General features: G+C 37.3%; 1 protein-coding gene across 1 annotated transcript in view; it reads left to right on the top strand.

The window, feature by feature from the left end:
* LOC127636224 (vacuolar protein sorting-associated protein 37B-like) overlaps positions 1–25936 on the top strand; it is a 26837-nt gene extending 901 nt beyond the window's left edge. Inside the window, exons 2-4 of the mRNA XM_052116665.1 lie at positions 9493–9664; positions 23098–23180; positions 23355–25936. Of these exons, the coding sequence (XP_051972625.1) occupies positions 9493–9664; positions 23098–23180; positions 23355–23816 (717 nt within the window). The 3' untranslated portion in view covers positions 23817–25936. The remainder of the gene's footprint in view (positions 1–9492; positions 9665–23097; positions 23181–23354) is intronic.
* Positions 25937–26104: the final 168 nt, after the last annotated feature.

Here is a 26104-nt window from a genome sequence, read left to right as displayed (position 1 = left end):
TGGGTTATGAGAGCATGCTTTTTTAGCTTACAAACTGGTACAAGGGTATTATGCTGTATATGTGGTTCTCTAGTGTCCCCATAATTAACATCGCTTGTTTTTTTAGGGGATCGAATATATTCCTACAGTATAAAAATAATTATGTCTGTGGTGAGTTTTCATAAGGATAGCCACACCAACATGTTTGTGTGTTTTATTAGTCTTGTCTGTTTTCTAAATTTTTGTTAATGTCATCATGTCATGTCTTTGATGAATTGCATGTCATTGAATTGAGTAGCCCCTCCAAAATTCAAATTGTTTTGTAGGAAAATCTGCAGAATTAAGCAGTAGGGATTTTAACATAGTAAAATGTGTTAAATGGAGCTGAGGGTACTACAGTCTTGTTGGTAGCTCAAAGGCTCATCAAATTAGCCAAAATATTTTATAAACAAACACGCAAGTGGTGAATGTTTCAATTCTGCCAAAATCTGCACTGTTTTAACTGTATGCCATTATACTAGGATTTGAATATATATATATATTGGATTTGCATGTCAGTCTTAATTGCTTAATTGGAAAACCATGAAATGCATCTCTGAGCCAACATTGCCAAAGCATGCAGTATCGCTAAAAGCTCTGACTTACTGTTTAAGTTCAAAGTTTGCCCAGTTGTGTTTAGATGGCATTCGGGTTATGTGTTCACACCTTTGAGTTGACTTACCCTCCAAATTGATGGAAAGACATTGACCTCAGCTGATTTCGGAATGACATAGGTTACTCTTACTGTTTGTCTGAAAAATCCTGGCTTGCACTAATGTAACTGAAAGACATGTTTTTTGCATGTTGCTCTTCATGCTAAATATGTGAACATTTGATGTGTTATAGAACGTTGCATTACCTGCCACCTGAATGAACGGGTAGATAATACTTGTGGATTGTCAGATATCTGTCTGCATGTCGTTATAAGGCTCTTTGAGTGTTACGTGTTAAACGGACCTATCCTAAAGCCTTCTACACTGTTGGATTTTTACTGTCCTTTAAGATTGTTACTTGTCAGACTGTACAATATGAACGCATTGAGATTACCATGGCATATTGTCGATATTATGTATGTTACACATTTTAGGCGACTGTGGTCCCAATCGTCCCCATCACTGAACGTGAGCATTGAAGAATAGAAGCGAAGTGGCGAGATTTGCCCGGAGGTGCGTTTTTCTTTTTTGTTCCTGAAGGCCAGGACGTCAGCATTTCCATTGGTCCAATGCCACAATCCATCATTGGAGCATAGCATATAAAAAGAAAGATGGATTGTGCCAAACAGGCCTGTAATAATAAGCCAGATCACAAATACAGAAAATTACAGATGTTGAGAATGAATGCGAGTCTGGGAGGTAGCCTACAGTAATAATTAGCTACCACAAGCAAATATTAATTGTGGAAATAAAAAGACTTGTGACCTGAAAATGACACAGTTCTGTTTTCACAATTCACATATGGGAAAAAAGGTGTTTTAGGATGTCTTTCTTCTCTTTTAGATTAGTAATCTATAGGCCACACAACATTGCAGGCTAATATATCATGCTTTCAAATTCCCTGTGGATAATGCACAAACATGACATTTGTATAATTGTATCCAGTTGTCTGCAGATTTGGATTTTAACGCCCCATATATACTTACCAGTATAAATTGTTCAAAATTAAAAAAAAGTTTTTTAAATGGATTGGTGTGAATCTTTACTAAATAAGTTTACTTGTGCTTAAATACAATTTATTAAAGTAGTAAATAAAATAAAATTGTAAAGAAAATGCAGGATAAAAACATGTAAAAAAATGCAATAATTTCTTTATTTTCGTTTTGTAAGCTCTGTATTTAATTTGGTTAATAATGCTTTCATATTGCTGAAGTGTTACACTTTTCTCCAAGTATTTTCTGCTTATTTATTAATTAGAATTTTTATCTAAAATTAAAAGAAGGAAAAGCATTGAAAGATCTAGTGTAGAGTGATAACTGGGCACAAATGTTGGTGCAGATACTGAGCAGGTTTCTTTCCAAGGAGCATACTCAGCAGGTTTCCCTGAACACAGTGAATTGGGGTGCGAGAGAGGAGCAGACTTTCTCATCTGGCCATCGTATAGCAGTCACACTATAGGAACGCAATGCTACATTTCTGAAACGGTCAGAATTTTGTCGGAGGCTAAAGATCATCGCAAAGGCCATTAATCAGCCTTCTGTGAGCATGTCACACTAAAGGATGTCAGATTGCCAATTTTGCCCTATGACGAAATTTGTCTTAGTGGGCAGAATCGTGGCCAAAATTGTACAGTGTGCTTAAGTCAGACTTGAAGAGGACTGACCTTGTGGAATCAGTGTAAAGCAATGATATGCATCTCACAAGCAAGGGTTGGCGTATTAACAAGATAATTTTCTTTTAATATTGTCTGTCCCCATCTAAAATAATAACTACTACAACAAACCAATAAAAAGTTTGGTAAACACTGAGCTATAGCTCAGTTTATCAAGTTTAATCGTCTGACATCCACATCCCATGCTACGTTTGCCAACACTTTGTGATACTGCTGCAATGGGAAGGTCTTTCTGGCACACACTGTAAAAGTCCAGAATAACATGAATGCTTGCATATAGAGGTCGATCGATATATCGGTTTTGCTGAAACAAAGACGTTCGTCTAGCACACATTTCGAAAAACAAATGGGTTGCAGAAGTGCTCCGTGTGAACAGCCCCTTACAGTTGGTGGAGGTCTTTGGCTGTTGTGTCGTGCTCTCTAAGCATTTCTCAGATTTAGCATGAGTTTAAATGCTTTGTCAGGAAAGATGTTCAACTTGGATGTCTTGAGGTCCTCGCGTTCGGTTCCAGTCTGTTGTGTTCCGTCTGTTTGAACAGCATAACCTGTGCTCATAGTCTGAGCTGCTTCACCACTGAGTTCAGCCGAATACCACTGCTATCTCTGAATATTGCTACTCTACATACAACTGTACTGAATAAAATACAATGTGGTGTTGTTATTATGAAGCTTGAGTCAATTAGCAGGAATCAGTGCAAGTGTAACGACATGTCTATTGAAGCGTTTTCTTCCCTCTTTTTACTTTTGACTTAACATTTGAGAATATGGACTGACTGAAACTTTTTATTTATTTATTTTATGCACATTAGTTGAAAAGGAAATCTCTCTCTCTCTTTTTTTTTTTTTTTTAACAGCCAGTATAGGAATGTTCTATGCAATAATATAATGGTGCTGAATGTTTTATATATTTATTGCACCCTCTTATGGACTAAAGAAACCATGTCAAATTTAAAAAGTTAGCTGACTAAAAATTTGAATATTAGTTCATAGATATTTATATTTATATATTTATTTCATTAAAAAAAAACGTACAATACATTTTCATGGTCATGTCAGTACTGTTTAATTTTGCAATAAAGTTCAGCAATATTTTACTTTGAGTGTTATTTTTAATTCCGGATCAATTTTAAATTGATCGGTTCATTAATTGGCTATCGGCAGGTACTGCCCAACTTGGTTATTGGTAGGGCTGCACGATTATAGCAGAAATAATAATTGCCCTTGATGTTGTAATCATGATTATTAAAGTCGATTTAAATATTTAATTACCGTGATGTCACAAAGCAACCGTGCAGTTCTTCAGGTTGATATGAGCTGCGCTCCAGTTTTTTAAGCATTAAATATTGTAATAATGTTTGTTAATGTTAGGGCAAATTATTTTTTTTAAATGGATATCTATGGTATAAAATAAATTTAATTATTGCTAAATTACTGCTTAATTATTAGTCCACATACAGTAAATCATTTTACATATTCACATTCAAACTTATTATCAGCCAATATAAATGTATCAAGTTACTTATTGTGTTCAGTAAAAGACAGGGGACCATTCATCCCATTAGATCTTCAGTGGTGGTCTTGATCATGTAAGATCATCTTTAGATAATTTTTTGCCTCAGTGGTTGCACTAAATCTACTAATAGCAGCTGCATGTCAAATGGGTCTTATTAGAGCAGATGCGATAATAATGAAGGTGACTCCTGAAATATGCTATTCATGCTATATTCTTTGTTGGCTACACCTCCAAAACAAACTTGGAACAGTTAATTCGAATAACTTTATTGCTATTTGCACAAATCAAATACACATTGGCCTACTTATTAACGTGACAAAACAAAACTGTTATAAAAATTTTTTGTAAATTGTACACACAAATCTAGCAACACGACAAACTCTGCCATTACAATGACTGCTGGCACTCACTGCAGGTTTACACTGTTTGAGATTTGCATTTCGACACGAGCGCAGTGATGCTCCACACAAAGATCTGCGCACTCACAAATGCTCTCATTAAAAACAAAGCTGTCTAATAATAACTCAATTATTTACACTGCGTCTGTGCCTTGATTAGAATGGGAGCATTTGTGTTTTGTCAGGTTGCTCATTTGCAGTGTATTTAACGTCTACTAAAGCGAGCGGTGCAATGTGCAATGAATCCAAAATAATTCCAAAGAGCTTTTCGCTCTTGTTCTACAGCTTCTTGTCGAGTGTCAGGTGATGTTTCTTCAGTATAAATTTTCGTGTGCCACCACGAACAGAGGTGGAACATAAAGCAAGCATCTGGGGTTTAAAACTTGCGCATTAGGATCAGTTGTCATTACTGATAGTACGGAGGACTAATTTAAGCAGCTCTGATTGTCCATTGTCGTTTCATTGCTCAACGGACATGTTAGTGATTGGTTAGAATACTCAACCACTGCAAAAAAATTTGAAAAAAGAAACCATTGATGCAACTGGAACAGACTAAATTTGAATGCTGTAATCATCAGATTTTACAATTACATAATCGTGGCAGCCGTAATCGTAATCGTTATTCATTTTTCGATTAATTGTGCAGCCCTAGTTATTGGTATCAGTAAAATCCACTATCGGTTGACCTCTACTTGCATACTTGTATTGTGACATGGGCAGTGCTTTGAATGACGTGAAATGTGTCACTTTTATCTTATGTACTCAGACACATGATCTCTGAAACTGTAGAGGAGCACCTTTTTAAATGGGAGGAGGCATGATGGTAAAATACTATTATATGTTCCTTATCGTCAAAGGTTGATGAGTCACTATGGATGGCTGGTTGCAATTAAATCTGTTTATACAGTTCAGGTTATGAAGATATTATAAATTTTTGGATGCGCAGTGGGAATATTTTGCCATTGACCTCTCTGGCAATGAAGAATTCCTTCTTTTGGGCAGCAAAGCCCTGCATGTTGTGATGCTGTAGTGAGTATATTATGATCGTCTGGTCCAGGGAAAGGCTTAAGGTGCGGTGACCTGCATACTGTATCAGTAGCCAAATCAAATAATTTTGTGCATAACTAAATTGAAGCCTTTTGACTGATTCTCGGTATGGTATGTCTCTTTCATAGGCTTAGAGACAATAATCAGGTTTGTCAAAAAGCATCACATCTCATTTTAGAAAGTCTTAATTTGTTGGTTTAATGTAGGTTTTCTTATCTATTTATTAGTCACTTCCATCTATTTAATGAACATTTGAGCAGGACTATTAAGTGGCTTCTGACTCTTGAGTAATTGTCTACTCTTTGCCCAGATGATTTACTGAATATGATTGAACAACATCTTTTCCTTGAAAACACACCCAGGAGTTAACAGTTTCCAATTCCAAGATGTGTGCAAACTATATAGTCCTGTACTGGACTATGTCTAGTACAAGTTTAATATACAGATATCAATGAATTATCTAAAGCCTTAGTAAACTGTCAAAGTACGTTTTTAATATTCATTTGAGTGATTTTGAGAACAAAGAGTTCAGTTTATTCAAAATAAAAACAAACCTAATTCTCTCTACAAATGTCATGTCAAAAGTATTCAACCTCCAAAGTCAGTCATTTGTGGAGCATCCTTTACAGCTTTTATAAAATCCAATAAATGTTTCCGGTAAGTGTTCTCAATAATTTTGATAGCAATTATATTATATAATATGTTGTCTCTCCATTGGCCATAACTTGTAGTAGATTAGGGTTGGGAATCGAGAACTGGTTCTTGTTCAGAACAGGTTAAATAATAATAATAAAAATCTTAAACCATATGCTTTTCATGACTTTTGGTTCCATTAACAGTACCCGAACATGCAAATTTTCGCCGCTGAAGTCGGAACACAGTACTAATGACAGTGTTTCCTGCAGGAAAATTCAGAGGCAGTGTTGTGCATATGCTGAATTTGTTGTGCAAAACAGCGCTACCAGTGTAGTCAGATTCCGCATAAATTACTCTTAAGGCCAAAGTATACTTCAATTGTCTGCTTTGCTTATTGGAACTTGTCAAGTATGCACAATGCATATTTCGTCATCAACACAGTCATAGTGTGCATGAATTGAACATGTTTGTATTCACTCGCGGTCTTAATAGTAAAGCCTTGATAGAATTCCTACGAAATCGAAGAACGAACAGGTGTGACATCATTTAGAACAAAATCTGACCAAAAAGGTGTTTCGCATTCGTTTCGGTGGTTAGTATTTTAGGAAAAATTCCTATCAGCTGCTAAACACCTTCTATATTCCATTACTGCAGTCATTGGTAGGTGTGACTTAGAGCTCCACCTACCTTGAGGCCGATGGCTAATTTTGTTTACGTTGTTCAGTGAGTCAAAATTGGTCAACATGAACACATTGATGTGCAGAGATATTAGTGAGCTGGTGCAACTGTACCTACATCTGTACGATCGTTCGCTTAGAGATATTTTTCAAGATCAATTCATGTTATTTTTATTTTTTTTTAATTCTACAAAAGGAATCAAATCTTCTCAAATACTCTCAAGTGTCCATTCACTCATGTGCCATCTGCAGCAAAAGCCATTCACACATCTGTCTAAAGTAAGATATGCCTCTGTCATCATTATTTTATCTTTGTTCTACACATTAACACTCATCTTTGCACATCAGTGTTATAATAAATGAATATAACAGTGCATCCGGCGCATATTATGGCCACGTGTAGCATGTTAGCGCATTAGCGTCATGGATTCATAATGTAAACAAGACAAATAAAAATATGTATTACTTTAATTCATAATCGAATTGTTTAAACAGCTTCTTTTATTGATCTCATGTGAATTCTGCTCTGAATGAGGCATAAAGTAATTGATAACACATTTTGAAATGCCTCCCACATTGGTGTGGCGGGTTTGTTTGTTTGGAAAGAAACAGTATACCATTGCTCGTTTTTACCCCTGAACAAAGAAGAACTTCTACGGAAGTATATCAAGGCCTTAAACTTTGAAAGGTAACGCCTTTCGACCGAACACGATCTGATCCGGAACGCAGAACAGTGAAGTATATCTGGGCCTTTATGAATGCTGTTATTTTTTGTACTTTTTCAAAAACAGACAGCGTGAACACTGACCAGTGTAGTCTGACACTCTTCAGCTGGCTCTTTTTAGTAAATCAATATAATTGTTATTTCAATACATATTTAAGATAAATGATTGTATTGCATTAATGCCTCTAAAAAAATCTGTTAACACGCTGTAACACTTTACAAGAAGGACAACACGTGGAACAGACTTTTCCCAATTCTCTGGTAAGGCTTAATTTACACGCTTTTATTTCTGTACAATAATACAGCTTGTTCACGTGTAGCACCCTTTCTATACATGAAATCTCTTTAAACTTTTAAATACACAAGAAACACAGTAGGCGTCTTTGTGTCTGACTCTCTCCTCTCCTCATAAAAGCCCTCTGGTTGGCTTTTATGCTGTTCTCCCCATGCTCACTGAAATTAGAGGTGTTAGACATAATTTAGCTCAGGTGTAATCGCCCTTACCGCTTTTCTCTCCCGGACGGGCACTTGACCAAGCCCCCGCTGACACACGCCTTTAACAAGAATTGTATTAAATTTATTTCTGACTTGTTATATCTGCTCAGTCAAAATTTGAAATGATCTCACATGTGGTCAGGTGAGACACATCACTGTTTACACCTGGTCACATAAATGTGTCTCCTTTGACCTAACCCTAACCTTCTTGTTATCGGAATTGGAGGGGAGGGACTGTCATGAAGACATCAATCACTGTGTCGGTGTGTTACTCCTGACATTTAAAGCACAACAAAGACAGAAAAGACAAAGAAAGTGTGAAACAAAACTGCACCCAATTTCTCCCAGAATCAGCTGAAATTTAATCCAAGCACAAATGCAACATTTAGAGTAGAATTGTCCATTATTTTAGTGGATTAGTTGGATTAACCTGAGCTGCAGATGTTCGTTCTTCTCATAAGTGTCCCTGCATGTAGATTTCAAACACATTGAAGAAGATCTGTGAAGTTCTCATGCTTGAATCTGATTTTTAAAATTTTCTGATCGGACAGTTATTTCCTTTCAAAACCTCTCGTAACCAGCAAAGTTTACACTCTTGTTTTAGTGCAGCAGTTGATTGACAGGGTAGAGGTGGTGCTTCGCTTCTGTCAGGACGCAAACAGGACGGATTAACATTTAAACCTGAAATGTGATGTGTTCGCATGCATTTTTGACCACATTCTTATGTGGTTCTTGTGATCTGATCACAAAATGTTTTAGACCCCGTTTAGACCTGTATTTAGTGCTTACCACATGTGATGCGATCACCAAAAATGCATTTTAATACCAGGTGGAAACAGGGTCTTTAATTCATTGTGACACTACAAGCTTAAATCCACCACCTATTATTGTGTTGTTTGCTGTGTGTACACTCACTTTTGACCATAATTTGTAGCACAACATTCCTTCAGGACACCAGCCTCAAGTGTGCTTGCTTTACTTTTTTCTATTGCAATAAACCGCAGTATTATGTAGATTACAAGGTTTCATTTTTAGGCATTTTGCATTCAGTTATTTTATTGAGTGTATCCATCCTCCTTCCCTGCAGTTACATTCAAGGATGGAATATGTTTCCTCTTTGATTAAATGTCTTATTTTAGTTTTGTAATGACATGAGTGATGAGACCAATACCAGCCACTGCTGAATTAATGTTGTTTTTTTCCTGGTGATCATTTAGTCTTTGAAATCAGATCCCAGAAATAAAAACCTATAAGTTTTAAAAATTCTTGATTTGACCCCACAAACATTTGCTGTTCTGTCATATTTCTGAGAGTGAGCAATGTAAATTACATGTATTTATCTTCACTTTCCACTACGTGGCTGACCGCATGCTATCTTTATAGTTGTCTCGATGTCCCTGAAAGTTCACTCTTATGTGCAACCTGATGCTGTGAGAGGTTTATGTACTGTTAAAGTGAAAATATGTACTCTTGTTGCAGACTACATTGACATTGCCACATTTTTTTATTTTTCACCCTGAAGGTATGAATGCAGTATACTGTATATATAGTAAACACTTATTCTCTTTCTTTCATGTTTGATTGTCTTTTAAAACTGTATTTATATATACACGCATCTTTGTATTGAGAGGTAACATGTTCTTTGTTGTGTGTTGTCAGATTAAAGGACTACAACAGAATAAGGAGATGACACTGGCTAGTAACCGGCTTCTGGCTAAGCAGAACCTTCAACACCAGCCCAGACTAGACCACCAAAAAAACGAGCTAACCAAACATTACCGGTGCCTACAGGAGCGCTTTGAAGCCTGTCAGCTGCGCATGTCCAATCTAGGTAAAATATTGGGGAAAAATGGTTACAAGTAGTTTCTTTTTCTCTTTTTCTGTTCCTCCTGGGTCCTTGTGTGTACCATATGCCCCTCACACTTGTATAACTACACTCTTAATAATACACCCTCTGTGTGGTTGTGTGCTGTGTGTGGATGTTATTTATTTATGTGCTGTGATAATGTTCCATATGTTATTTCAAGAAGCCAGGAAACTGCGAAGAACAGAAAGTAAATCTATGAACTGCTCCTCTTGGATTTAATACATGATGTTGTTGAGGCATGTGTACATACTGTCTTAATCATATTTTCCAGCTGTAAGATAACTCCTGAAGGGCCAGGTTTTCTGGTATTGCACATCATTTCACATGACGTTATTGAGGCATGTGTACATATTGTCTTATCTTACTGCTGGAACAGATGACTGGAAGTCATAAGTCAGGAATGGCCAGTTTTTCTGGTTTTGCACATCATTTTGAGGAAAACTTGTACAACCAGGTCTTCACTCTGTCACTTACTATTTTTCTTCCTCATGGAAGTAGAAGGCAGAACTAGACAATATCAGATGACCATGTCTCTGCTGAGAAGGGTCTGTGACTGTAACAGAACAGTGAACAATATTCAGTATGTCTCCACACCCTTTAACACTGTGTGTTTGTTTGTGTGTGTGTGTGTGTGTGTGTGTGTGTGTGCTGGTATCATGAATAAAAACGCTGTTATTGATAACTCTTTGTGACGCTGTGGTTGCCTGGAAGCTGATTCCAAACAGCATACTAACATGCATTTTATTTTACCATCTGTACACTCTGTGTCAACTGACTTTGCTTTTGACTTGTGGTGTATAAAGGAACTTGAAGTACACTTTCGAAGCCTGGCTGTCTCCCCTGTTCTTTGCTGGAAGTTTAATCTGTGTTGTACTGTAAGGCTGGGCAATTATATTGAACATTCATGATTTTTTTGCGATTATTTTGCTGACAAACTAAAATGACACAACATTGCGCATTTACATGCACGTTCTTACACCAATAATGCAAGGTCATGTAATCGCAATAAACCACGTTCCTTTAACGGTGTAAAGACCATAAACAGCCTATTGATTCTATTTAGGACTAGGTGATATCAATTCCCTTGTGCCCTTGCTGTAATGTGTGGGAATGATGATGACATCTCAGGGTTTTCAAGTGGGCGCCCTTCTTCCTCAGTTTTTCACTGATGAGCCCACTACACCTCCAGAGGGTTCAGCGATGAGGCCTGGTGTCCCAGGCTCATCCCGTTCAACGTCATCTAGTTTTTGATATTAATTTGGAGCCTAGGTGTTGTCTCTCCTTAATCCAGAACCACTGGATTGCCCTTTCAGCTGCACTGGAGAGGGCTTTGATGGCATGACGTTGGGCCTGGCACATCCCATGTGCTTAAGCAGCCTGGCAGTTGACATGCCTTTGAAGCCTCTGCAGCCAGCTTCCACTGGACAAACCTTAGCTTTCCAGCCATGTTGTTCAGCGTCAGCTGCCAGCTCAGCGTACTTAAGCCTCTTCCATTCATAGGCCTCGTCCACAGCATCCTCCCAGGGCACTGTAAGCTTTATGATGTAGGTGGTGCGAATTGAGGTGGACCAAAGCATGAGGTCCGGTCTGAGGTTGGTCATGGTCCAGGTCTGCAAGTAGCTTCCAGTCCCGTGCCGCTCCCAGCTACCCGGCCTCTGATTTTGAAATGCCGTCCTTGGGTTGCTTCGAACCTTCCCGGAAAAATGATCTTGCCGATGCAGGATGGGATGACTGAGGAGGCAGGGCGTTGATGGCTGTCCGTCTGCTCTCCAGCGTAGATGCTAGGCACTTCAGTACTTGATTGGGCTACCAGGTGCAACAAGCCTTGTTTAAGGCTTGTCTTGCAGCTGAGGAGAATGTGCTTTAGGTTTGCTGGGGATGGACAGAGTCGGCATGTAGGGTCTTTGCCGTACCATTAGTACGAGGTTTTTGGGAGATGGCAGGACATCGTATGTGGCTTGTATAATGAAGCTGGTTCAAAATGCTTCCATATCCCACAACTCCCAAGAGAACTTTCTCTTCTCAACTCCCTCCCATCTCATCCAATGCTCTTGCTTTGCTTGACATGGGTCACGGGAATCTGTCAGTGTCCTCTCCAGCCGTACTATGGTGCACATGAATTCCTGAAAGACTGGAGATGGGAAGTTCCAGGATGCCTTTTCCATAGAGCCTGTACTAAGGTACATACTCTGTACTAAGGCACTTGGGGATACCTAGCTACTTTCTTGTGAATGAGCTGGTCATCCTCTCCAGCTTGTCGACCTTTGATATTGATGCCTCGTAGACAGTCAATGGCCAAATAAGCAAGGGTAGGAGACAAAATTGAAGACACTTAGGCCATTGGAGGTATCCTGCCTAAGCTGGTCCACTTGATCTGTGTACTTGAGGGTTTCATTGTACCAGCATCCCAGGCTTTTGACTGGCTTCTCACTCACAGAATGTATGGGCTCATCACCAATGTAGAAGCATTGATCTGACCGCTTCCCTTGTAATGATTGATATGCTCCTGGACTTGCTCGGCTTTATCTTCATCTGGGCCCATTCAATGTTCTCCAGCAGCTTTCTCCGCAGTCGCATGGTACATGCCTTGGTTGTGGTGAGTATGGTCATGTCATCCATGTATGTCCTGATGGGAGGGAGCTGCAGGACAGGTTTTATCTGCTCTCCTCCCACCACCCACCATGATGCTCTGATGATGACCGCTTTGGCCATGGTGAAGGCTAGCAGGGAGATAGTACATCCTGCCATGATGCCTACTTCCAGACGTTGCCTTGCTGTGGTGTAGTCTGCTGTCATCAGGCATAGCTGGACATCCTGGAAGTAGGTTTTGGCAAGGGAAGTGTTTGCTGCTGGTACACTGAAGTAGTTGAATGCCATCCAAAGTATGTTGTGAGGAACTGAGCCATGTACTTAGCTTATGAATAAACTGGCCGACACAGGTAGATTTTTGCCCATTACGCTGATTTTGCATGGCATGTAAACCCATTAACCAGCATTCCTACTGGCTTATCCAATGTGCGCAAGTGCTGAGCGCATGCTTTTTCACGGATTGATGTCAAAAGCAGAGAATAACTTGATTATTTAAAAAAAAAAAAAAAAAAATTATATATATATATATATATAATTTTTTTTTTAAACAAGTGTAACCTATTTAACATTGGGATGCCTTGTGGCTGAGAACAGTTATTGATTATTATATGGGACTTTACCTTAGAAATTTTTGACGCATATGAAAATTACATCATTTTATTTTATGCAGATTGGGAAAATAAAGAGGCTTGAGTTAAAAAGTCTCGAAGTTTTGAAAACATGTTTTAGCATCCACAATCATTTTATTTGATATATTTATGTGTTGCTTATGTATTCAGAAGGGGAGAATAAATTAAACTCAAGCTGTATGGGCAAAGTCCAACTGTAGAACAATCCACACGCGTTCTTGCGTTCAAACAGTTAGATGGAGAAATGTTTTCTTGTTCAAACCTGTGTGACCTAAAAGTTCTGTGTTTTTGGTGCGACACAACCAAAGTGCTCTAAAACCTTTCGTCTGATGCGTGTTTACATTGACATCTCCTTGTAGGGTCCAAAAGCCCTTATAATAAATAGATCTCTGACAGACTGAGTAATTCAATTGCAAAAAGGACTGCTTTGGACCATAGGCCAATGACAGGATTATCTTTAATAATATAGAAATGAATATATAGCTTACTAAAGCCACGTTTGTCTGATCAATGCTTTAATTGTCTGCTACAATGTAATGCATTTCAATTATCTGATTTATTATTTTTATTAAATTTATAATTTTTTATAATTAAGTATAACCATTTATAATGATTTGATCATTATATATTATTGTTACTATTGAATTGTTATTTGAGCAAATGTTTATATTTGCGGTGAATTAGTTTATTAATTAGACATATCATGCAATTCATTAAATTAAAATTTTAATCAATTGACATCCCTTGTTTCTACCCATTTCTGACAAATACAATTCAGCATTGTGTGTATAACCATCAACACATACACCTTAGACTATACCACTAAAGCAATGACACAAAACATTTGCTTTGTAATAGTTTGTTTTATTATTTATTTTGCTTTGAACACATTCCTCTAACCACATCTTTTGGATGTATCACTGTCAGCTTATTAATGTCTACGTTGATTTTTTACAATCCGCTTTTTTCCTTTGCAAACAAATAGTGGAAATATAGGCAATGCATTTACAGTAAAACTTTAACAGCTGGGTGGATTAAACGTAAATTAAACTCTGAGGACCTCCCGAGATGGTCTGAGATCATTTGCAAGCACTCCCATATAAGCCAAAATTCTTAAACTGTTTTCGGACCACTGACACAGAAAGAGAAATTCTTCAAATGCACGTTCTGTGAGAAGTTCTCAAAAAACTGCGAATCAGACATCGACAGCTTATCTATCGTTTGTTCTTCAAAATATAAACCGTCATGTATAATACAGAATCGTTCAGTACTAAAGGATACAGAATTGCATTTATATTAATATATATTGCGTATATATTAAATCAAAACAGGATGCAGTTTGTCCCGTAGTTTAGTGCCTCACATCCAAACAGCTGATAACGTTTTTCAATGTTTATATGCCAACAAATTTAGAGAAATAGACCTGAAACAAACACCTTTCGTGGAGGAGCCCTTACATCGGCTGTTGCTCCGGTACACAGACATAACACTTGATTGAAGCGGCCGGAGGAAGATCAAGGGACTTCAATGACAATCAGCACATGGCTTCTGTAATTCTTTCCATTAAAAACAGGAGAATGTAGGTGATACTGACACTTTGATTGATAGCTCATCAAGAAGTGGACAGTTAACACTGCTCAGACTCGCAAGCGAACATAATCATAAGCTTAATTAACATAGTGAGTTATTACATAAAATTCAAAGCCTTAATATATTCAAGCAATAATGTAAAAAATGAAATGTACTTATTCCTTTTACTTATACACTATCTTTATGAACTTCATCAATCATGAGCAAACTTTTCTAGCTTAAATAAAGTGCAAAATGTGCCACCGGATAGTGCTACACCTGTCAACAAACTAGTTTATGCAGCAACACATTTTGCATACTGCTGCTCCACGCAGGCTATGAGTTGCGCTTAATTTGCATTGCTTTGCAACCGGGCCAAACTTAAATAATTTTTATCATACTAGTATTGCTGAAAATCCATGACTTTTCTAATACATTCAGTGTTAACTTGTTTTTCCATGACATTTCCAGGCCTGGAAAGCAACATTTCTAAATTCCATGACTTTTCCAGTATTTCCATGACCGTATAATCCCTGTATTTAACTCTGCATCTTCTATCAACTCGACAAAAAAACATCTGCAAACTAAATGTAAAGGTAAATGTGTATTTAATAAAATTAATAGGAATCACATAACATTTGTTACAAATATTTTATTAGACTGGAAATAGTGGTTGGAGCACTGATATTTAATATAGAACTGGATTGCTCATGACCTCATAACAGTGAAGCCACTGCACCGCCATATTGCTATGCCAAAACATTCCAATATCCCTGTTGACTAAAAAGGAAATCATCTATTTTCAGCAAGACTAACACACCTTAGCCAAATAAGTTTTCTCAAGTTCTGAAATTTAATATTGCCTGTCTTGGTATTACTATTTATTACTGTGGATATAGATACTTGTCTACCTGTTTCTTCTAGCAACTTGAAGGTTCTTTGCTGTTGTTCTGTGATTGATTTGCACTTTTCGCATCAAACAATGTTCATGACAGAATGCATCTCCTTCCTGAGCGGTGTGATGGCTGCGTGGTCCCATTGTGTTTATTCTTATGTACTATTGTTTGAACAGATGAACGTGGTACCTTCAAAGGGTTTGGAAATTGCTCCAAAGGATGAACCAGACTTGTGGAGGTCCACAATTTTTTGACTTTTGACTTTCCCATGATGTCAAGCAAAGAGGCCCTGAGTTTGATGGTAGACCTTAAAATGCACTACCTATATATATAGATAGATAGATAGATAGATAGATATATATATCACATTTTAGAATAATACTTAAGTCATCAAAACTATGGAATAACATAAATGGAACTATGGGAATTATGTTGTGACTAAATCAAAACTGCATTTTAGCATCTTCAAAGTAATCAACCTGTGCCTATAATTTGAAGACATTTTCTCAACCAACTTCTTGAGGTATCACCCTGGGATGAGTATTGAAGGAGTTCCCATCTGTGTTGGGCACTTAATGGCTTCTTTTCTTTATTATTTGGCCCAAGTCATCAATTTATATATATATATATATATATCTGTGGGTTGGAGCCACAGAAAATACACAATGCCCGTCAACTGAATGCACGTCTCATCCCCACATTAGGTGTTTACAAGGTAAATGGCTTTGTTATGATGGCAATCTAGTTTTGTTTTTTGAGCTGCTGTTGTTTTTGAAAGCATTGGTGCTGTCATTATTCTTCCCGACAGAATAATCTCTGACAACGTTTTGAATAGTAGTATGCTATGTTGTCATGTGGCCTCATCATGTTGCATGCTAAATTCAATAAGTGCCTTAATTTGTGCCTTAATAAGTGCCTTCATTTGGTTAATTTGCATTTTATTTATTTTGCGTGACTGTTGGCAGTTTGAATCAAATAATATGAAACTGGTTCATTGTTCACACTAGAAGTGTAATGATACAAGTAATAATTGTACTAATGGTAGTAGTGGTACAGTAGCATGGTATTCCAAACTTGGCCAGTTGTACCATAGAGTACCATGTACTCTTATTACCTTGTATGCAATATATCAATTTGGCTGAAATAGTTGTATGGTAGTATGCTATTCCAAACAAAGCTATTATTTGCTACACTAAGTGGAAGGTCAAACTGAGCACATTGCATTGTGGGATACAGTATCACATGCAGTATGTTTTGTTTTACACTTCACATGTAGTCAAATGTAGTAGGTCATTCGGATATTTAAAGAATTCATACAATTTGCATACTGTGCACAGTTTACATAATGCCTGCTGAACAAATAGCCTAGTACGAGTACTATGATAGTACGCTATTTCACACAGCTAGTGGCACTGCCAAAGTGTGTATTTCACTAAAGTCCAACAGGGAGCTGGAAGAGGAGAGAAAAGGCAAACTGACGAGTCATCCTGCGTTTGCCCTCACAGCAGTTTTTTTTTTTTTTTTTCTCTGGGGAGGGGTTTTATTTACACTGCAATTAAAGTTTAAAACCGTAAGGCAAAAGTATATAGCAGTTCCTTGTCAACATGGAAAAACTGCACTCATCCCGGCCACACCTTCCAATCTTTAAATTAACCAAAACAACAGGCCCTTTTCAAACCAGTTTTTTAAAATGGTATTACTTTATCCCACATTCATTTCTGCATTTGTGTTATTAAACACAAGTCTTAATTTTAACCTCTCCTCCCTGCTACATTTTCAAACACCCCACAAGAGTAACAGTTTTAGGGTGTGCTTGCTGTCAGTTTCTACATGTTGTTGAAGCGTGAACAGTCTGTAGTCATGTGCAATGACTCAAAGTTTTGAAATCCACCGTGTTGCGCATATGTAATATGATACGTTTGTAGCCATTTTACCTGGGAATAAAGGAGAGGAGAGGAGACATTGGATAGTCCATGTCTGATTCGGTTTTCTTATGTCACAGTAGAAGTTGCTGTTTTTTGAGCTGAACTTAGGTCTGTTTTGATTTAAAGTTTAGAATAGTTATATTAATATGTCATTATAGCAGATGATGCATACTATCACTGATACCACAGGATCATGAAGCAGTTGTTTTCCAGTAATCGGTTATCCTATCCTGAAAATCAAGGTGTTTACTGGACTTGAACTTCATTGTTGCATGTGTCTTGTCGATTTGACTTCACCTGCAGTCTGGTAAGTCAGGTCTGAAGAGATATGGGCAAGCTGCTGTGTCTCGTTGCATCGCCCAAAATCGGTCTTGGTATGTACTGGTACGTGGTGAGTTAAGCGGGCGTTTTGTAATTCATTCCAAAGCGAATCAACCTTGTGCGCGGAACACTGCTCCTATTGTAATGAATTGAAAACACCCTCTCTGCTTTGCTCACCACGCGCCAGTAGACATGTACGGTCACTGTCATTTGAACCAGTATCAAAAGCGAAACTCAGCGTGAGAGCCCCCTTGTGTGCGTGTGTGTGCGTGCGCGTGCAACCCAGAGTTTCTAATTAATTAAATCCACAAAAACAAGTAACATTTTAACATATTCAGATTATTAAAATAAATGATGACTCACTAGTTTATTTCAAGTTCTTTAAGACTAGATGTAAATTAAAAACAGTATATTTATGATCGTATTAATGTTTAAATGTACCATGTAATGGTGATTAATTACAGGAAACTGCGATATAACAAGTTGATTTAATTGATTCACAGCCTTACATATACGCCATTGTAATAAATAATAATAATTAAAAAAAAAGCTGACTAAAGCTGTCTCCCATGACATGCAATACACTATTCACGATGCACATGGCCATCTAATGAAAATAGTACGGTACTGTCCTAAATGGAACACCAACAGTTTTTTACTGCATGGAAGCATTCATCATTTTTCAGCCAACGGAAGTGATGTTTAAAACGCATGAAATCTGTTGCAGATTGCTTAAGTGTATTAGCTAAACTGGTAAATGTTAATGATAGTAAAGCATTCAACTCACATTTGTAAGGTGCAGTCTTTACAGATACCACATTCAGCATTAATTACAATTGTTTGCCATTATGTAAGTGCATGAAGTGTCTAATATTCCACACTCTCATCTCACTCTTTAATTCTCTCATAATTTACTCACCCTCATGTCAATCCGGATGTTTGACTTTCTTTCTGCAGCAGAACATAAACAAAGATTTTAGCTTTGTAGGTCCAAACTATGCAAGTGGATGGTGATTAGCACTTTAAAGCTCCAAAAGCACAGACAATTGTAGTAAAAGCAATCTCCAGTGGTTAGATGTCTTCTAAAGCAATACGATCATTTGAACATGCCATCGCACTTGCATCATGCAAGAGGCAGAGGGAACTAGGTCCCGTTGTGTACAGGCATTTGAGATGGACCAGAAGTAAACAATTAAAGTAGAAAGGACTTAAATATAGATTTGTTTCTTACCCAAAGCAATCATATCGCTTTAGAATACATTAACTTTATTTATTTTCTTGTTTGTAATGTTTTTCTTGTTTTGTATTTGTTTTTGTTTTTTGTACTTTATTGTATGGTGTATATTGTATAGTAATATATCATGATGTATATTGTACTGTGTAAAGGGGTTAAGGGAAAGAAGGCGGCGAGAGCCGGCTTTGCAATATAAATAATATTTTAATCATAAACTAAACCAAAAACACACAAACATAAACACACTGAACAGCTGCCTGTAATTCTCTCTCTCTTTAACTGTCATCCCGGCCGCATTTATCCATCGCATTTGTTCCAGCCCAGCCCCGTAGTACTTTATTGCACAAATGCCCACAGCACTTTCACACACTGGTTCTTATATATTACATCGTACCTACAACAATTTTCTCTGGCCCAGCTGTTACAGCTAATTTTAATCTGTAGTTCCTGGGCAGGTTACAACAAATCAATGCCCACTATCCTGAGTACAGTGCTTCAGCAAGTACTGCAAGAGAAATACAATACCAAATACATACATACAATGTTGCAATAAAAGTTTCTAAATATAAATCTAATTTAACCACTGGAGTCATATGGATTACTTTTACTATGATTGTCTGTGCTTTTAAGAGCATTAAAGTTCTGATCACCATTCACTTGCATTGAATGGACTTACAGAGATGAAATTTTCTCCTAAAAATCATTGTATTCAGCAGAGGAAAGTAAGTCTTACACATCTGGGATGGTAAATGATGAGAGAATATACATTTTTGGGTAAACTATTCCTTTAAAGACTTAAAAAGCTTTAAATACACCAAATCAATTAGAAATATACCCCTGCAACATCTGCTATGACTTTCTCACTTTTCATACCTCTCATGAGTTTGACCTTCTAGCCATGTAAATGGTTTTCCCTTGCCTGGGTAAGGTCATAGACCATTTAAGCATAAACTGATTGACATGCAAACACCTTTCCCAGCATTCTTGTGTGCATGCTTATTTACGTTTTGACGTCAAAAGCAGAAAATAATCAGATGATTTCTAATCGCTCATAAACACTTAACTTATGTTGACATTTCTTTTGAATAAGCAGATTTGTCATAGTTATCAGCATAGTGCTGTGCATGTAGACATTGTCTTTGACTGTATCCAGTAGTCATTTATTTTAGTGAACATGGCAAAATAGAGTAGTCGGTTAAGTGATTGTAAGACTAGCACTACATGCCACATTTTTTTCCCCTTCTATCACTGGTAAATATCTTATGGCTGATAATTCAGTAGTTAAAACTGGCTTGTTCGCAATGCAGTGACTTATTCACACTAAGTTCTCTTGCCACCACCAACAACACTGCCAGCTCCCTCCTGAACATCCAGTCACCTCTTATGGCAACAAGAGAATCCTCCTCCATTAATATTCTTGTGCAAAGCATTGGACATTTGTGGAAAGATCATGGAATAGACATTGAAATTCATTGGTCACGAAAGATGTGCACATATACAAATAGAAACGTATTAATTATTGTGATATGGAGTGACTGCATCTAACCATATAATTACCCTACCCTATTGTAACAACAACAACAACACACAATGACAATCTTGTAAGTTGCCTTTGGTTAGGGAAATGAATGGAAATAAATGTAAATCAGTGAAGGGGGCTGGACTGATTGGCAGATGATTTATAGACACAGAAGACCGAAAATGACAAAAAGGCATGGTTTATTTGATCTACTTAACAGCTTTTATTAGTGCAGACTGATTTGATCTGCACTCTGTGTGCTTACACACTAGAGTTTACAGGAATGGTGTATTAAAAACACTAAGGACATAGAGGGAAAAAACAAACAAAGGTTTGCTAAAGTAACACTCCATCATGCAGCCAAAATGTTGAAGTTTGTTCTATTGAATGTGAACTTCATACTGGTGGGTCCAGTTTAGAGGTCGACCGATATTGGTTTTTTTCAGGCCGATGCCGATCTTTTGAAATCTGGGTTGGCCGATTAATGCTGCCGATTTATTTTGGCCGATATGTGCTTGTTTTTAACCTCTTATTTGAAAGATAAAATGTAACACAAATAATTACTTAAGATAGACAAAATTTCTCAACAAATACATTTATTGAACACTTGACCAATCTGCACTTGTACACTTAAAATTAAAAATGTATAATGTAAAAACATATTGTATAAATAATGTATAACAAATATATTAAATAAACAAAGCAGGTGTTACGAACTGCTCCGTGTCTGCTTTTGTGTAATATATATATATATATATTACACAAAGATAAACGTTATATAGGCACATTGATTTTATTTCAGGAAGGTCTACTAACATTACTGTTCAGGTGTGGTCTAAAAAGAAATCTAATAAAGTAATCAATTGTAAAATAACACTGCATAGTTTATCATAGATAGATTAATGCTTATTAATGCAGAAGTTATTCATTCAAGAGCTGTAAGTGATTTTCTCTTTGCCTTTTGTTGTTTGATTCGCAGTAATGGCTCAATCGTCAACATGTTTATTAGACTGCTTCCCCGTTCAGATCTAATAGTCTCCTGATGCAGCATATTTTCTCCCCAACTATTTCCATAACTACGTCCATTTAAGACATAAACTGTGTTTAAGTGAATCTCCAAGCCGGTCGTTTTGACATATTTTTGTGTATATTTGAACGTTTAGACGCGCACACGAAACCCATAGTAGCCTATACTTTGCTTGTCTCTTTGCGGTGTGTTTCGGAGCGCGCGCCGCCTTGGGAACGGTATCTCTTGCGCTCTTTTTATTATTAAACGTGTCCCGCAATTTAGCAACAGTAGCTAGACTGTATTTTACAACAATCACCGATCGTGCTGATTCTGACGTTAAGTTTGAGTTTTAGGGACAAATGTCAGTGCACCGCTGTGAAGGGAAGGAAGTTGTGCTAGACAGAATGCGGCTTATGTATAAATATTCTTTTTATAATCTTTGGAAGGCGAAATCTAAAATTAAATCAGACTAATAATCACAGATCTAAACCAGGCTATGTTTGAATGTTTAGTTCTGTCACTCATTAAGCAGGGCTCGTTTTGTGCTCGCTGTGGCACCGCGTGAGCGAGTGTTCTCTCTCTCTCTCTCTCTCTCACTGCGAATAGCTAAATTGCATCACAGACAAATGGTTTCATATTATTATACATAGAAGTGGCTGGCGATATAAAATAACTTTCTCTTTATAACAATAAAGAATGTATTTTCTTAATTTCTCCAGTCCCGACAGCAGAACCGATAACGTCCGAGCTTACCAAAGCCAGTCCTTCAATAGCATATACTGTGTTGGTATATTTTTATTACTTATTTATCTGCATTGAGTGACAACCCTCTCAAATATAAGACACACAAACAGAACAAATAAAAGTCTCAGATTCACTGTCTGTAATTGCAAAATTCTTGCTTAGTTATTGTGACATGATAGCAACCCTTCTGCTGTGATAATGCAAATTCAACTACGCTATCAATATCCAAAGTAGCCGAACGTCATGTCAACTATCGCGTTTGTCACGTTTTTCTTGAAGTTGGCAGTAACATATCAAAAGTTTTTAATTAAATATAAAGAAGTTATACAAATTTAACCCTTACTGTTTTCTCCAAGGAACTTAGCTCCTTCCTTAGGCACTGGATGAGGTCTGCTCACTCTGCTGGAAAATGACTCTAGGGCCAGCGTGCGTCGAACACGTGTTCCACAACAACACTAGGCTGCCCACAGATGCGCCTGCCTAATAATCGGCTTGATATGCGTGGATATTGGCCGATGCCAATTATGTAAAAAATTCAAAAAATCGGCAGATTAATCGATCGACCTCTAGTCCAGTTGCACTGTGAAATCTCGAACAGCCTGTTGTCCAGCCATAGCTGAACTACATGGTGAAGCTCACCCTGTTGATGGCTTAGCTAATCTATGGTATGCACCCAAAATCAGTGTGATTTATCTTGCCTATTTTGCATGATGGCCTAGAGAAAGCTGAAAGATTTATTTATTTCTGAAAAAAATATTAATCTATTCCCGCTCTATTTCAAAATAACCCCCTATTCCTCTATGGGACAAGCCCTTGTTAAGGAACAAATCTAGCACATTACTATCTGTTTTTTAATTGTGTTTGAATTTCCACATTATTACTACAATATCAAATGACTTTTTAATTATAGAAAATGTTCTGTCCATCCCTCATCTTATTTCTTTCTTTCTGTCCATTCACAGACCACAAGTCTGGAAACATTCCCTTGGACACATTGCTTGCACTCCTACAAGCAGAAGGGGCCAAAATCGAGGAAGAAACTGAGGTAAATTCTGTGCTACATTTACCTACCACAGAGCATCAATTGTTTCCACTGGATCACACACTCTGTTGGGGACTGTTTGTGTGGGCCAACTCATCAGTCATTAGACATTGATTATGCTATTATAATGGAGTGCTTCTTTTCATAACCCCCCGCCCCCCTTTCTTTTGAAATCAGAACATGGCTGAATCTTTTCTTGATGGAGCAGCTTCTCTGGACACATTCATCGATGAGTACCAGAGCAAAAGGAAGCTGGCACATCTGCGAAGAGTGAAGATCGAGAAGCTCCAAGAAATGGTACTGAAGGGACACCAGATTCCCTCAGCTGCCCCTCAGCCATCTCGATCTCAGGACCTCCCTTCCAGGCCAGCTGCTGTCAATGGTTCCCCCATGCCAATGCCCCGCCGAGCTCCTCCTCTCCCACCTGTTAACGTTCCTCCAAGTCCTACAATCCAGCCTGCTGCAGCTGTATCCTACCCCCCTACCTCTCCATACCCTCCTATCCCTCCCAGAGTAGGAAATCCACCATCTAGTCTTAACCAGGGATACCCCAGCATGTATATGCAGCAATACCCCCCAACTGTGCCCCAGAGACCCCATCCACGCATGGCTCCCCAGCCAGGCTTCATCATGCAGTGAATGGGGTGTTACAGTCTGTGGAGAAGGAACAATAGAAACAGTTTTTATAGGTCTTTCAGGCTGCATATTATATAGGAAGGTGTCAGGATGGAGTCTTGTCATGATAAATTAACTAGACATTTCTGCAAAGACACATCTAAAACAGGACATTCAATTTGCACTTTAGACTTTTAATTGTATTAAATCAGTCATGTCTGGTTACTGAGTCTTGCTATTCTTGTTCTGAGTTCATTCAAGTTTTACACGAGCCACATGGGCTTCCATACATAGTGAAGATATCTAAATTCAAGAACTGGTTCTGGCCTCTTAGTTATCCGGCTAGGCAGATATAAAGAGCTAACATTTGATGTTTTGATTTGTGTTTGAGTTGTTCTTCTTTAATATCTTCTGACATTTCTTACATGAAAAATGCTGCTTTTAGATTAATAATATTGATGCCTATGCAAACAGACTGAAACCAGACTTGAGTTTATGGGTGGAACAAAACATAATATTTTGCCTTCTAGGTTATTTCAGACCTGCAGCCAAATTTATTTATTTTTTTCTCTCCATTGGATTCAGTTCTTATCAAAGTATGTGTGCTGGTAGCAGTTGAACAGGGTGATTTGATACTGATTTCTTTAAGAAAAGACAAAAGAAAATGTGGGTGAAATCATTTGGTACTAATTTGGTGGTTGAGATTGGTTGATGGGTTTATTAGGTCTCAGATGTAAGCAAATTCATGCTTATGGCGAGAGTTAATTAGCTAGATTTTGGAAGAAGTGTGAGTGAACGATTGTGTGAGTGGAGAATTATTTTAATTTTTTTTTAGAAAAATAGTTGTGTAAACGTGTGTGCTTGTTCTGTCTTATTAGTGTGCATACTTAAACTGATGCGCTATGCATCATTTACCATTTTACCATTTAAAATATACGCTGTTTACATCGGTACACCCTTACAAGTGTCCTTCTTTCTAAATACGTGATGTGTATGTTTTAGCAATTAGAGCCATAATTATGTTGTCTAGCATTCAGGAAGTTTTCATAATAGAACCAGGAAGTGAGTAACTTTGTCCACTTTGTGTCTCTGGTGCTGCTACATTTATCTGTTTAGTAACATTCATTTAATGAGCTGAGACTAGAAAATCTCTTGCAAAACAGAGGAATATTCTAAAATGAAAATTCTCTCATCATTTACTCACCCACATGCCATCCCAGATGTGTATGACTTACTTTCTCCTGCTGAACACAAAATATATCTCAGCTCTGTAGATCTGTTCAATGTAAGTCAACAGGGTCCAAATCTTTGAAGCTCAAAAAGCATATAAAGGCAGCATAAAAGTAATCCATATGACCACAGATGTTAAATCCATTTCTTCAGAAGAGATTTTATATGTGTGGGTGAGAAAAAGATCAGTATTACTTTTTACTATATATTTCCACTTTCAACCAGCCCTCCTAGGAGTTCTTTTGTTTTTGGCAATTGACATTCTTCATGCATATCACCACCTACTGGGCAGGGAGGAGAATTGAGGAAAAAAAGATTTGAATATTGGTCTTTTTCTCACCAGCACTTATCATTGATTCTGAAGACATCGGTTTAGCCACTGAATTACTTTTAGGTTGCCTTCATGTGCTTTTTGGAGTTTCAATGTTTTGATCAACATTCACTTGCATTGTATGGACCAACAGAAATTAGATGTTCTTCTAAAAAGCTTTGTTTATGTAAAACACTCCACAATTGTCAAAATGTGTGTATCTGCTTTATCTTGATATTAATGAGAACTAGATCTATGGGTGAAATTATTTGCATACTGCAAGAATCGGGTTATATTATGTCTAGACCATGACATACCTGTGAAATACGTGTGCACTGTGACTGGCTTTGCAACCATCTGGAAAAACAGCTTTTGTCCTCTGAAATGTTTGTATGTATAGACATGTTTTTATTTGCTTTAGAAATAATAAATCCTAGGTTTGTAACTGGTAACTCAGCTGAATGCTGTTGGCAATATAAAATTTTGTTTTGTACTATTCAAATGTAAAATATGTAGACTATTCTATGCTAGTTATTGTCTATTGAATGTGGTAGAAATGTTAAATTGAACGGACATCTTTATTTTAAATATAATAAATGCTATCCCATCACTTTTCTGTGAGTACAACTTTGTTTTGTTCATTTAATATTTAAAAATAAAATATGGTTCTGTAAATAGTCAGTATATAAAAATTGGTGGAATTTGTCTCTCCCTAGTGGATGCAAATCGAAGTACACAATTACCCTACACTGTACTGTATATACTCTAAAAT

The sequence above is a fragment of the Xyrauchen texanus genome, chromosome 4 (genome assembly GCF_025860055.1).
Source record: "Xyrauchen texanus isolate HMW12.3.18 chromosome 4, RBS_HiC_50CHRs, whole genome shotgun sequence".
Taxonomy (NCBI): domain Eukaryota; kingdom Metazoa; phylum Chordata; class Actinopteri; order Cypriniformes; family Catostomidae; genus Xyrauchen; species Xyrauchen texanus.
This window is presented reverse-complemented; position numbering and strand designations above follow the sequence as displayed.